A 13,848-nucleotide genomic window follows, 5' to 3' on the forward strand; every position below is an offset into this window, starting at 1 on the left:
CAACAATTAAAATGTTGAAACATGGCACTCTTACACTATTTGTGCAGAAGAGCTATACATAGCTGCTAGTAGGGTACAAACGAGTGTTTTCTTAGCTTAAAATGTTTACTAGTAAAAAAATTGCAAGCAGAATTTTAATTGCTTTTGAGTTTCCATACCATAGCTTGCCAGACTTTAAACAAAATGTGTCAAACTTAACCTAGATAATGACAACTCAAACCCACACAGACTCAGTCTAACAATTTTCTGAAACCTTCTGGACACAAAAAGCAATAAGAACTAGGAAGCTTTACTTAGGAAAACATATTTAATAATTGAGGAATTGAGCAGGAAGAGACAGTATACTCAGAATGAGGGTTTTTCACTTTTTCAGTGAAATTATTTCTTAAGCCTTATGTTCCTGTAGTAGATTACGTAGTGGGGTGTGTCTGGACATTGTATTTGGGACAAGTATATGAAATGCCTGTGTATTCATTAAGATGACAAATTAAAGCAGCTATGATAAAAAGAGCAACACGGTATTTTGCAGAGATGCCAGGCCAGTTTTTAAATAAACTCTTTGTGGTCTAAGAAGCTGTATAGTTAGGTTAATGCAACGTCTGTCTTCTTACCAGCGTAGTCTAGTCCAAGTAAAGAACCAGACTTGTGTTACACTTTCTTTGTATGTAAGCTGTTTTACTTGGCTCCAGGTTAGTAGCCCAGCTTGGTCTTACTGTCTCTTGACTGATAGATCCTCAGTAAAGTGAGGCATTACACTTCTGCAGAAGCAGATCTCCTGTGTTAGTTGATACTTATGCTTCTAATAAATTTCAAAGTAGCTTTAGCTTTGTTAGTTTTAAAGGAGGGAATAAGGGAGGAAAAGAACGTTTATTAAAGCTTGCAAGAAGTCCTAATTCACGCTGGATTCTGTGTGTCTGCCTACTAAGTGCTCTTTTAGGACTGTTGTTAGGTAACTGTTGTGTTCTTTCTTGTGATCAGGTGCAAAGATGATGTATTTCCTGGACAAATCAAGACAAGAAAAAGCAATTGCTGTTGCCACTAGGTTGGATAAAAACATGAGAGACAAAAATGTGAAGGTAAAAAATACAGTATTTAAAGCCAAAAAATCTGTAGGTTCTTGAATAATGTATGCTTAATTGTAGGATAATGTACATGCTTCATGTATTATGATAAATTATTAGTATTTGAAAGAATGGGATTTCAAATTTTGTCCCCTAAGTATAACTATAAAATACCTGAATATCAACAGAGAACCTGCTTGCTCAGATTAGTATTATTTAATAATACATCTTTTTAGTAATAAGACAATTGTAAAGCACATTTATTAACTGTTACTTTTGTTTCTTCAGACATTAACAAAGGTTTTTGAGGCACTGCTTGATGGCAGTTTTGGAAGCTGCCACACTCAATGTGAAGAATATCAAGCAGCATGTCATAAACTGTTTCCTTATACATCTGCCTTTATGCCTGCCACAAATGAGGACGATAGCGGCATTGCATCTGTGAATCATACAGCCATTAACCATGATTTGCTTTCTAATGAAATTTGAAGTAGTGTGTGCAAGCCAGTGTGTGCGTGTATACCTACATGCACACATGTATACAGAACACTGACTCTCATTACGTGCCGGCTGGATACAGATCAGGGTTACTTTTCCAGGTTGTATTTTAAAACTTTAAAAGGTATAAAACAAAATATTTGGTTAGTTAAATGAAATGGATTATGCTATTACTTTTTTTTCTCCCAACAAAAACTGCCAATATTTATGTAAACATTATCCTTAATCAGCATTTTTCATGTTTATACTTGTACAGTTTTAAGTCTTTTAATAATCCATCAGCCTTCCCTCACAAAAATATGGATGTTAAAGACTGCTTTCACGTAAGTGTTGTTACATATACAGACAAATGTGATCATATCTTGTTAATAAATTATCATTTGAGCATTTTTAGCAGATTAAGACTGAAGTGCTGCTTGAATTGCCCTCTTTGTCTTTTACTGTTCTTTAAGGGTTTTTTCTGTTGCGGTTCCCCTCCCTCCCCCCCCCCCCCCCCTTTTTTTTTTTCTTTTTAATCTTTGGTCATTTTGGTTTCTTTGGAAGCCCAGTGACAATGAGAGCATTGAGAGTTTGCATGTTTTTGTCAGGTGTGTGTCTTATATGGAGCCAGTGTTGATGGATATGAAGATTGTGTCAAAAAAAAAAAAAACCCAACAAAAAAAACCAGCCCAAAAACCAACCCAAACAACAAAATCTCCAAACTAAGACGTTTTGAAAACTATTCTGTCTACCTTGTGTTCCACAGCTATTGTTTTCATAAGTTTTTGGTCAGTTTAATGTTTTTGAGTATTCTTAACCAGTTCCCTGAGAAAACATAATTTGATATTGTTGTTTGTCCTATGTTCCACCTTCCCCTTCCTCCTCTTCCTTCTGGTTTCTCCCATCTGTCCACCTATTGACACTTAAGTTGAAAAAGCTGCTCCAGTTTTGGGCAAACACCGAAGGTACAGTAATGGGGAATACAGTTCTTCTTTACATCATAAAAATTCACTGGTAAGTTTACTGTATTACCTCCATTAAAAGTCTTAGTTGTCCAGTTACGGCTAATACTCCAGTACTTGTCATGCCTATATGCTATTGTTTTAGGTGCTGTGAAGCAAATAGTACATGAGGAGTATGTTTTACATTTAAAAACCATTTAAGGGAGCACAAAGAGGCTGACTACAAATCATAACAAACCTTTTTCTTACTTTGTATTCTGGTGCATTAACTATTAAGTATGCAACACATCAAAATGGAAGTCTGACTCTTAATATACCTATTTAAGGCATAGTATTGCTGGACAAAATGGCTATGTACCACAGCTTTACATTCTATAAAAACTGCTATCAAACATAACTATACTGTGGCTTGTACAGAAAATCGGTTTTATGGAAACTGTAATGGAATCATTCAATCTTGGTTTCTTTTTATTTCACTGCAATGTAAATAGTTTCAGTAATATTAACTAGCCCCTCAAAGGCAGATATACATTCATGAAGAGGGGATTTTATTAAGACAAATAAACTGTTCTAATTAAAATTCTCCTTTGTGTGTCATCTGTTTAGATTAAAAATTGTTGAATGGAAAATTCACTGTAAAATATTGCCAACATATGTTATGCTGTAATAAATTATTTTGTACACACTTGCCTTTGGTTTGGAATCTTTGCATATTTATGGACTTCAGCCCATCACTTTCATCAGTTTTATTCTATTCAGTTGCAACATTTGCTGGTATAATGTGAACTGTAAGTAGTTAAGGTAAAAAAAAAAATCATTTAGCACATTGAGAGCTGTACCTCTGTATGTGGTAACATGCTACCCTGAGAAATAGGACAAGATGTTTTCGTCTTGCGTATTCACCATGTGCCATTTGCTGTGGAATGATTTCCTCAAAGGTATTTCAAGCAGGTAGAGGGAACTGTCCATGATGGGTTCACTTTGGCTCAGCAGTGCCCGGGAAGCATTTTTATCAGCCCATATAAAGTGAAGGCATAAAGTGTGACTGTGGTCTTCTGTCTTTTATAGGGATGGCGCAGTGCTAGAGATTTAGTTTAGGCCTTCAAAAGATTGCAGCCTGAGAGAGGTGAGACTGAAACAGCCCTCTGGGGTCTGTTTAGCCTGACACTTTAAATCAGGCTTGAGCAAAAATACCTGGGCTATCTTTTTAACAGTTTATTCCTTGAGGAAGTAGATGAATAGTCTAGAAATTAGCACTAAGAATTGTGGCAACTCTTTTGAGAATTCTGAAAATACAAAAACTCGATTCTTCTGTCACCCAGTGTGTGATTTGGTTTTCTCTTGGAACTGCAGGAGGCAACAGCTGAGTTTTCTTTAGGACTGTCATTCCAGGTGTGAACTGCTTGGCATGATAAATGCCTGGCAATCCTATAGACTGTTGCAAAGAGAGACTAGGGTAGTAGGGGAAGGGTACAAAAATAATGGAGAATAACAGGCATCAGGGGAAAGATCTGTGGGTTTTTTTTTTTTAAACTAGTCTGAAAAAATTCACTTTTTTCAGTAACTTGAAATAGAAAAGGCATCAAATTTAACAGACCTGTTACATCATCCCAGAGAAATGTGCTGTAATACATGAACACTAGGTGTTCATGTCACAGAATCGCATTTCAGTGTTTGAGCTTTAAAATACATCATCTGGTCTGGCTCTACACTTTCTTTCATACTGCCGTTTCATTCTTGTTTCCTTCATCACTTTCTTGCCTTTTTTTTCTTTTCTGCAATTTCTTATCTCAATGTAATGCACTTTGACAGTCAGTTATGGTCATTCTTACTCCACTCTCCTATCCATTAACTTCTTTCCTCCTCTAGCAGATGCGACATCTCAGGTGGTAGCTTCTCTTATTAGTCCATTGGCATCGGCATAACTGCTTGGCTGCATGAGGCATTTGTAGACAATCCAGATAGAGTCAGCTTGTGTGGGTGACTCCCTTTGAAGAGCCTCATATCTTCCATTGCCCCAGCACAGTTGCACCCTACACCTGATCTCAGGTATCAAATCTGAGGCTGGCTATCCTCTCTCATTTGAGGCTAGTCCAAAATATTCTAGGCTAAGACTGGGATATTACTTGTTTTCAGCACTACTGTTCCATTGACCCAGAGAGGTGGAAGAAGTGGCCTGTTCATGCTACAGATCTCCTGTAGTTGGCCTAGCCAGAGGAGCTAGGCTGGATGGGGCTTTGGGCGGCCTAGTCTAGTGTGAGGTGTCCCCGCCCATGGCAAGGGAGTTGGAACTAGGAGATCCCTGTAAGGTCCCTTTCAACCCAAACCATTCTGTGATCCTATAATTTAATTTTGATTGCTATAAATTACAGTAAATAAGTTCACTTACCTGTCTTGTTTCATGGATCTTGGAAAACCTTTTGGTTTGAGCTGTTTTGTTGTGGCTTTCTTTTATAGATCCTTCCCACATATCCTTGCACAAACCAAGTAATTGTGTTAATGACATAAACCTCACAAGAACTCATTGACCAAGCATCCAGTCTCGTGCAGGGTCTTGCAGTACTACTGTCATCTTGAATGAGTACCACCCCCCTTCCCTTCTCTTGTTCCCACAAACAAGCAGGCAGGTGTACCCCAAGGCTCACAAACTTCTTTTCGTAGGAATAAGCCTATTCCCAAAGCCTAGGCCCCGGTGGAAAACCCTGTCCCTGATATTCATATAGATAACAAAGGTTTAGTCCAGAATTAGCAGTTAAGAGGGGATGGGGCAGCTTCTCGCATCTCAGCTCTAGCATCTGCAGACTTCCCGAACAAGGCATCCTTTAGCTAGGAAGAGGTCAAGCTTTAGGTATGACACAGAAGATTCAAGCATAATCATGTTTTTATGTCTGAATGTACTTGCCACTCTACTATTTCCACAGCACTTTTATATCGACTTTGGCATTTTTTCACGTCTAAACTGCAGATGTTAATGAAAAGTTGGTGGTTCATGGATTTTCCACTAGAGGGAAGCCTTGCATCCAGAATATTTTCATAGTGTGGAAAGGCTGCAGTCTTGTTTACTGTCAGGTGTTCTCTAAGTAAGGGCATATGAAAATGCCTGTCTTCTTTTTCCTTTCAGGCAGTGGAGAGGGGTCCTCGGTGTGTTGTATGTGCTTAATTGTATAACCCAGCTGTGTTCATTGATTTGGAAATTTGAAGTTGAGAGCGTAGTTGCTTGGGCTTATGTCGTACTAGCTGAGAACAGAGACACTGGAAAAGGCCCCACAGATGGTCAGGTTGGCCTTTTAGGAGATCCCATGTCATACGTGTATGCATCAGTCAACCCAGTTCCTGCCTTACTCTCCTCAAGCTGTTGGAGAGGGGCAGAGTGAATTGGCTTTGAAGATTAGCTCTCACTCCAGTTAATTTGTCATGGGCTAAAGACACTGTCTGCTCACCACTCAGACTTTGCTGCTTAAATGTATTTGAAGTCTAGACAAAGTACTTGAGAACAGGATTCAGAAGAGGTTCAGGTTTTGAGAGGTTCCTAGAGGTATCTTAGGTATGCAGTGAGGTGGGAGAAGGAAATACGTGGTATTTTCAGGACTGATTTCATATGATAAATGGTCAAACTTAGAGCAAACCAGGAAGTGAGGACCAGAGCAGGAGCTGTCTTCCTGTTCCCCATGCAACATGCCTAGTACAGAGCAGTCCTAGTTCAAGACTTGTGGTAATAAACTTGTTATAAAGCCTATCTATAAATGTAAGCCAACTATACCTGCATACCTGCATGAGGCCTGGCTCTGTAAATGGTATTGTAAAAGATACCCAGGGATCTACAGAAGGCGTCAGGCACCAAAGCAGTCTGTTAACTGTCACTGGTGATGTTTAATCAAATTTTAGCTAATCTATGCACTTGATTATATTTGAAGTGAGCTCAGAGAGTATGTGAAATTGGGGGAACTTTTACTTCTATTAATAACATTCCCTGCATGTCTAAATGCCTTTCTAGGGAAATGCAAACCAGTGGACTGAAGCAGTTAGATTTGCTATGGATGAATTTATTACTTTGGGTTCCGTAGCAAAGACCACAGTTCATCTGCTCAGGGTTGGAGTGCCATTCCAAGTGGTGAGGACATGTACTGGTACTTAGCTCTAAGCACTTAGCTCAGGCTAACACACACATTTTTCAACACCATGGCAGGTTAAACCTGGATGTGCAGAGCTTGGTTTTTAAGTGTCCACAGCGGCAAGGCCTGTGTTTTTCAGTAGTATGTTATGTTCGGTTGTGGGGATTTTTTAACTGTTGTCCTTTTGCGTAAATGGTCTGATTCTAGTTTTGTATGCAAATCCTCTGCTGTAGACGTAGAGCTGGTGAGTCAGTACTGGGCAGTATGGAATAGGTAATTCTGAAACGCTGTTATTTATGAACTAGAAGTTGGAAATAGAAAATGACTATATGGAAGAAGTTGCTGCCACAGATCCTCCCTCTGGCTGGGAGAATTAGAGCATGGTTTACTTGACTTTCATTTGTGAGGAAAACAGGATGCTGCTATGGCTTGTCACAAAAATTATTATCCCAGGATGCTGGGAAAAAGTGGAAAAAAAAAAACCAAAAACAAAAAACAGGGCTTTTAATAATAATTCTTAAATTGGAATGCAGTTGTCTCAGTCAGAAGAAAGAACTGGATGCAGTACATGGTCACTGACAGTAACACGGGTTCTTTTCTTCCCATCTACACAACCCCTTGTGCACTCATAACGAGAGAGGCCCCAGTGGATTAAAGCATCGTTATTTCCCAACCATAAATATGCAAATCCCCATCCCTTAAAGGGGTGATTTACTGGCTAACCGAAGCTCAGGGATTACTGCTTTTGTCCCACATTTGTATGGTGACTGACTCAATGGGGTCCTGGTCAATGACTGGCGCTTCTGCAAAACAGATAAATGAAGAGTTCCACTTCTGTTCTAACATATGCAACCACATGCCTTCAGCAAACAAGAGGTCTCCTTTTGCCTCCTCCTGCCTTAAAGCCAACAGAGCATGGCAGGGAGAGCAAGACTTGATTTTTACAGCCTGCTTTGGTAGTTTGCTTCAGTGGGGTGAATGGGAACGACATACTGCACCCCCTGCCGTTCCTGGTTTCCCCTATTGTGGCTGTACTGGTCTGAATCCCCTTGAGATTCATGCAATACATGAGAAAGATGCTTCTGGACCACAGAAAAAACAGATCATTGGTTTAGTCACACTAGGGCAAGTAAAACAGACAAAACGAAAACCCATGTACGTTCTCAAAAAGAAAACAAAAACCCACCACAAAACCCAGAGGATATTCAGTGTCCCAGGAAAATCTAGGAAGATCTAGGAATTCTTCCTAGGCAAGCAACATAATTCTTTTCTTGGATGTGGTTAGTATCTTTTTGGCCAGGTATTTTGACCACAAGTGTATTTTACTATTATTATAATCATTGATTGCATCAATTTAAAGGCTGTATTTTTTGGCCAGGTTTAAGGCTCTGGAAACCCACAGTCCCCAAACAATGCTGGATATGAAGTACAAGATGCCTGAACCAGACAGGCTACGTGTATGTGACTGTGCAAAGTATCATAATAGAACCAGTACAAAATGCACATTTTTAGTCAGAGCAAATAGCACTGGTATAAAATACATCTGCCTGAAAATTCCACTGCCTTTTATTTTACTTATGGAGGAGATTAATTAGGAGAAATGTCTTATTATTTTAATACATAAGAGCTCCCTGATACATTTCATAAGAGTTAATCAGTTTCCAATGTGGTTTGTGTGACAGATATTGTTTTATGAAATACAAGCCTCTTAAGCCTGAAATTACCATTTGTTTCTTGTATGTAATCATGCACTGTTGAGTCATCATTCCTTCTCCTGACAAAATCAGCATCTTTTTGAAGCAGCACAGTATCCACCTATCTTAACTCCTCAGTTTATCAGCAATCATAGCAAAAGCAGGTGTGAAACAACTGTTTTGTATTTGCATTTGAAATGGTGCAAGGTTCTTGATGGAGCAGTAGTCATTAAAGGGTTCAAAGCAAAACTGCAGAAAAGTAAAGAACTCAGCTTCTCCAGTTCATGATCTAGCACATTCATGTACACCAACCCTGCTATGGTAGCAGTAGCATCAGGTGGAGGTAGAAACAGCGGTTTTCCCTGAGCTAGAGCCCACATGTGAACACAGAAAATAAAGTTGTGACATTGCATTCATATGTGTGATTTTTCCTTTCTCTTTTTCCTCACATTGCCCTTTTAAACTCATATGTACTGGTCCTGGATTCTTTCGGACGGCTTCTGCTGGAGGAGAACTTCCTGGAAGAGCAAACTCCTTCAGTCAGTTTTGTGCAGTCTTGTGTGTCATCTGCCCATGCAGAGGATATGTGCACAGCCTTGTTTTCCTGAAAGCAGAGTCAAAAGGAGTCAATTTCCTCACTTTCAGTTGCCACACAGCACTCCAGCTGCCAGGCTCTCCACCCTTCCTGACTTGGTGCCATGGACCCTTTGCTTACATTTGTCTTGCTGTCTTCTTGGCTTTTTGACCGCTTCTCTCTGCTTGTTCTTTAGTTTCTCCTTTGAGCTGCAAAGGAAAAACTACCAGACAACATCCATTTCCTTAACACATTAAGATCCAGAAACACTAGTACAGCTTTCAAGCAGTGTTTTGGTTGGTTTCTCCTGCATCTGAAGCAGTCTCACTCAAACTAACTGTTCATTCCGTAGATGTCAATATAGGTTACAATCATACCTATTTGATTGAATGACCTTTAATCCAGCTGCAGCAATAGTGATTACATCTAAACTGCCATAAACATGTTTCAGAGTCAATACCCTATGTAAATATATCCATTCAAAACTCCAAGAGGTTTTGTCTCTTCTCACAGAAAGATGAAGGAATGAAAAACTGCACAGGCTATATTGTGTTTGCCTTCAGGAGCTTGATTTGACAAGCTGAAAAGTTAGAAGTGGGATCAGTCGGAGAAAGTGAGCTTAGGTTTTGACAGAATTCAGCAGGATGATGTATGCTTTGCTCCAGGGCCATGGTCATGGGTGGCAGTGATCTAGTCCGTGAGTTTGCACCCAGTGTGCGTCAATTGAAGGGAGAGAGAAAATCAAAAGGAATTGCATCAGTTGGTATTAAATCCAAGTTCAGGTTTAAGTTTTACAGAAAACCTTAGGAGAAGAGAAAGGAAAATCCTGTGAAATATCTCTGGAAAAAGAGTTCTTTGTGGCAGTTTTTCCACAATTAATTGTTCTGCTGTAAGTCACTCACTCTTCTCACTGGTGTCATAGATTGAGCTACAGGTCAATACAATCCTGTATTTAGACTTGCTGGAAGCAAATGCAGGTTCTTATGCTTCTGATGGTAGCTAGGTAGCCTATGTAAAATGCATGGCTCGTCTCAGCCAAGTTTTAATTAGGCAGCTGTCCTCATTACAGAGCAAGTTTAGCAATTCACTCACGTAGGCAATTCCACTTGCAGTGTGAAGGATAAAATAGACTAGAGTATTAACCACCATCTCACGCTTCAAAAGAGCATCCTGAGGGCAGGGATGTGATGCACTGAAGAGGGAGACAACTTATACCGATGATGTTTGGTCTATTCCTGCTCTGTGGCCCAAGGAGTTGAGATTCCCTGTGTGTCAGTCTCGCCGGCACCTGTGCTTTTTCATCCACTAGCAGTTTTCATCTTCTTCCTTCACAGCTGTCTAAATCTGGGGTTCCCTTGGTCTCCTTCAGCTACAAGTTCAGCAATGATGGGCTTCTGTTTGGGCTTGAAAGGATCTTAAAGCTCATCCGATTTCAACCCCCTGCCATGGGCAGGGACACCTCACAACAGACCAGGTTGCTAAAACCCCATCCAGCCTGGCCTGAACACTGCCAGGGATGGGGCAGCCACAGCTTCTCTGGGCAACCTGTGCCAGTGCCTCACCACCCTCATAAGTGAAGAATTCCCAGGTTTTATGTGAAATATCTACTTTAACCACTTGGTACTGTTACTTTTGTACAGAATTATTATTTTCACAGGCTGAAAAATATTGGAAAATGCATGGAAACGTTATATTCGGAACTCCAGGCTGCGTCCATGGGCAGGGATCTGTCACTCCGGCTTTTATCTAGCTCCGATAGCAGTGAGAAGATGGGCTTGGATTTCAGAAGACATCTTTTTACTGTGGGAACCTGGTGCTTACACAACAGGATTGATATTTTGGGGTACTCTTGATCTTCAAAGTGGTGAAAAGAATGATTGATTAGACCACACCTTTTCAGCCATTTCTGACTTGCAAATACCCCCCTTGGCAGCTCCAGTTTCTGCATATGTGCATATGGGGCCACATAGGTCCTGTGGATTTTAACCTACTTCCAGTAAATTTGTCTTGATCTTTCCTGTCTTACGTGAATGCCTCAGGAGTTGTTCATGGATCTGTCTGCATTATGGTTTGAAAACCACTGGACTAGTCAACCTGCAGCACCAATGCATGTGTGAACCAGTCCTAGGCTTCTCTTTGATGTAGCAACAGAGTTTTGTGTCTGAAATTACTGTGTTTCACTTAGAAAACTTAGTACCTTGTGAGCTGTGTGACTTGGCTGTATCAGAGTACCTGCTAAGGTTCTGAAAGTCTTTCCCTAAAGCATATCTACAGGCAGGATTTGTTGATTTAAATAGCTATGTGGCTCACGAGTCAGTGAGGTTAAAAATGCAGCAGGAAACCACTGTAAACATTGCATCACTGGCTGAGGAGGATCTGGAGACACGGAGTCGAATGGTCAAGAAGAAACTCACTTCAAATACATCTTGGATGGCTGCCTGAGAGATGGGAGGGATTCAGCAGCTGAGGTTTACATTACAAGTTGGGGTGGATGTTTCTACCAATAAATATGAGCAGCCTTGCGTGCCAGTCTGCAAGGGGGACTGTGCTAGAAAGTGACTGTTTTGCCAGATGTGGGCTGCTCCTGTTGGCATCAGTGTCAAAAACACATCCAGTTTAGCAGGAGCGTTTTTGGGCCCTTCAGGAATATTTATGGAGGTACATGGCTATATGGTCTGTAACATAGAACCGATAGGCACAAAAGTCAATCTTCATTTCCTCATGTATAAGCTAATGGCTTATGTGAAAGGTTAAAATTCACCAGCTGAACGTTGGCTGCATTTAATGGAATCACAGGCTGCTCAGGAGAAAACATGAGTATTTACTGGTAGAAATGTTAACAGACTGGTCTATGGAACAGTAAACATCACCAAGGATTTCTAAGCCCGGGTTTTCTTAAGGAAAGAAGACTCCCAAACAAGTGGCTGTGAAGAAGAGAAATTTATGGAATCAGCATGCCTAGAAATGACTCTGCAAATGGTAAATTTGAGAACAAACTAATAGTTTAAAGAGAAGGCCAGGGATAAACTCTTGTATTACTAGAGGGAAGCAGTTGTTCTCTTCCCCTACCCACGTCCCCACCTGCTCTCTCCTTTTACCAGCTCTGGAGCTCACCTACCTTAGCTGATGAGCCCATTCAACTCAGTCTAACAGAATCATAGAATCATAGGATCATAGACTGGTTAGGGTTGGAAAGGACTTTGAGATCATCTAGCTCCAACCCCTCGGTCATGGGCAGGGATGCCTAACACTAAACCATGTCTCCCAAGGCCCTTTCCAGCTTTCTCACTGGATTAGTTTTCTGCTGTTCTAATGTGTTGAATCGGCTTAGCGGAAAAGGAGACAAACCCACTACCGAAGACGAGCAGAAGGTCCAGGCCAGGAGTACAAGAAGGAAGAAGTAAGGGAGGTAATTCCCCTTTTTGAGGCAGCAAGGCCCCTGAACACCCCAAGCCTTATTGTACAACTTCACCCCCCTCTGTGTGTGCTCCTCTGCAATGTGACCTAAGACCCCATCCCAGACAGCTGTGAGATTGCTTGACCATTTTAAGGAGAAATACTAGGAAGGGCACAGGAGGACCTTCAGCCTTTGGTTATTTTGCCTGTATTCCTTACAAAATGGATAGATTCAAGCCTCATGTAAAACACTTTCTGCCCCATAGCCATGTCTTGCTATACAGCCAAGCACAAGACCAAATAACCAGTGCTTGGTGAGGATGTATGTGGACAGTAGGGCAGATCATATGTGTCAGTGCTTGGGCAAAAGAGAACTCATGTCAGCTGTGGGGGCAGGTCCTTGTCTTTTGGGGCTGTGAGTTCTACCGAGTCATGTACTCGATAGTCCTCCTTTCTGCCTTGTGTCTATTGTCTTTCACTCTGCTTGTGTTCCTGACGTCATGCCCTCCCGCCTCCCTGCTCCCTACTTTTTAACCTCACTTTCCATCTGTGGTCTTCAAAAAGGATTGTTTGTAGCCACTTTTATTAGCAGAAAGAAAAACAGAGGAAGACCACAAGAAAGGAGGAAGCTGCAGAATAAATAATGATTGTACCTCACCATGAGAGCTTCTTTTGATCCGCTGCAAAAATAAATAAATGTCTCCATACCAGCCGGTAAGGAGAGGTGAACAGATCTGTGAGATACAGATGCTTTATTGTCTAGGATATTGTTTTCTTGATTTGTATCTTGCAGGAGCAATGACAACATGTCTGCAAATGTCAAGATGTTTTGGAGAGATTTTTTCTTACCTCTCCCTGTCCTTGACACTTACATTTTAATTCAAGATGTTCTCATCAACACACAGAATCACAGAATGGTTTGGGTTGGAAGGGACCTTAAAACTCATCCAATTACAACTCCCTGCATGGGCAGGGACACCTTCCACTAGACCAGGTTGCTCCAAGCCCTATCCAACTTGGCCTTGAACACTGCCAGGGATGGGGCAGCAACAGCTTCTCTCTGCAATCTGTGCCAGTGCCTCACCAACCCTCACAGGGAAGGACTTCTTAAATCATTTCTAGTTAAGGAAAATATATATTGATTTGCACACAGACATAATCATAGCTCCTGATGCATATGCTTGGAATAGCACCTGATGTCTGCTTTCAGTATTGCCACCTGTAAATAAGTAGGACAGAGCCTTCCCCAGTTAGTGCTTAACAGAACTGGTATTTTAGCTGCTCAGATGGCTTTTATTTAAAACACGCAGGAGACAGCACAAGAGCAATGTTCGGTAGCTAAGGCACGTATAAACATCAGGTTAACCTGACTTCAGGACAAGCGCTAATGCAAGGAAAGCTCTCCACTGGAGAACGCCCTGTCTGACGCAGATGGGGCCACGGCTTCCTGTGCTTGAGCAGCTCCCGTGTCACCCTGCCTCCTGCTTCTCCCCTCGGGTCACCCTCTGTAACGAACCGGCGCACGTCCGCAGCCCGCTAAGGGACCGGGCGCTGCAATAATCACACACAGAT

At 41.2% G+C, this 13,848-nt stretch overlaps 1 protein-coding gene across 1 annotated transcript in view; it reads left to right on the plus strand.

The window, feature by feature from the left end:
- The window catches only part of NAA16 (N-alpha-acetyltransferase 16, NatA auxiliary subunit), a 63,112-nt gene extending 59,927 nt beyond the window's left edge, over window positions 1–3,185 (plus strand). Inside the window, exons 19-20 of the mRNA XM_061457276.1 lie at window positions 979–1,076; window positions 1,350–3,185. Of these exons, the coding sequence (XP_061313260.1) occupies window positions 979–1,076; window positions 1,350–1,550 (299 nt within the window). The 3' untranslated portion in view covers window positions 1,551–3,185. The remainder of the gene's footprint in view (window positions 1–978; window positions 1,077–1,349) is intronic.
- The last annotated feature ends 10,663 nt before the right edge of the window (window positions 3,186–13,848 follow it).

The sequence above is a fragment of the Pezoporus flaviventris genome, unplaced genomic scaffold (assembly GCF_033815535.1).
Source record: "Pezoporus flaviventris isolate CSIRO_AGI_PZ_B2104156 unplaced genomic scaffold, CSIRO_AGI_Pfla_v1 ptg000025l, whole genome shotgun sequence".
NCBI classification, from domain to species: domain Eukaryota; kingdom Metazoa; phylum Chordata; class Aves; order Psittaciformes; family Psittacidae; genus Pezoporus; species Pezoporus flaviventris.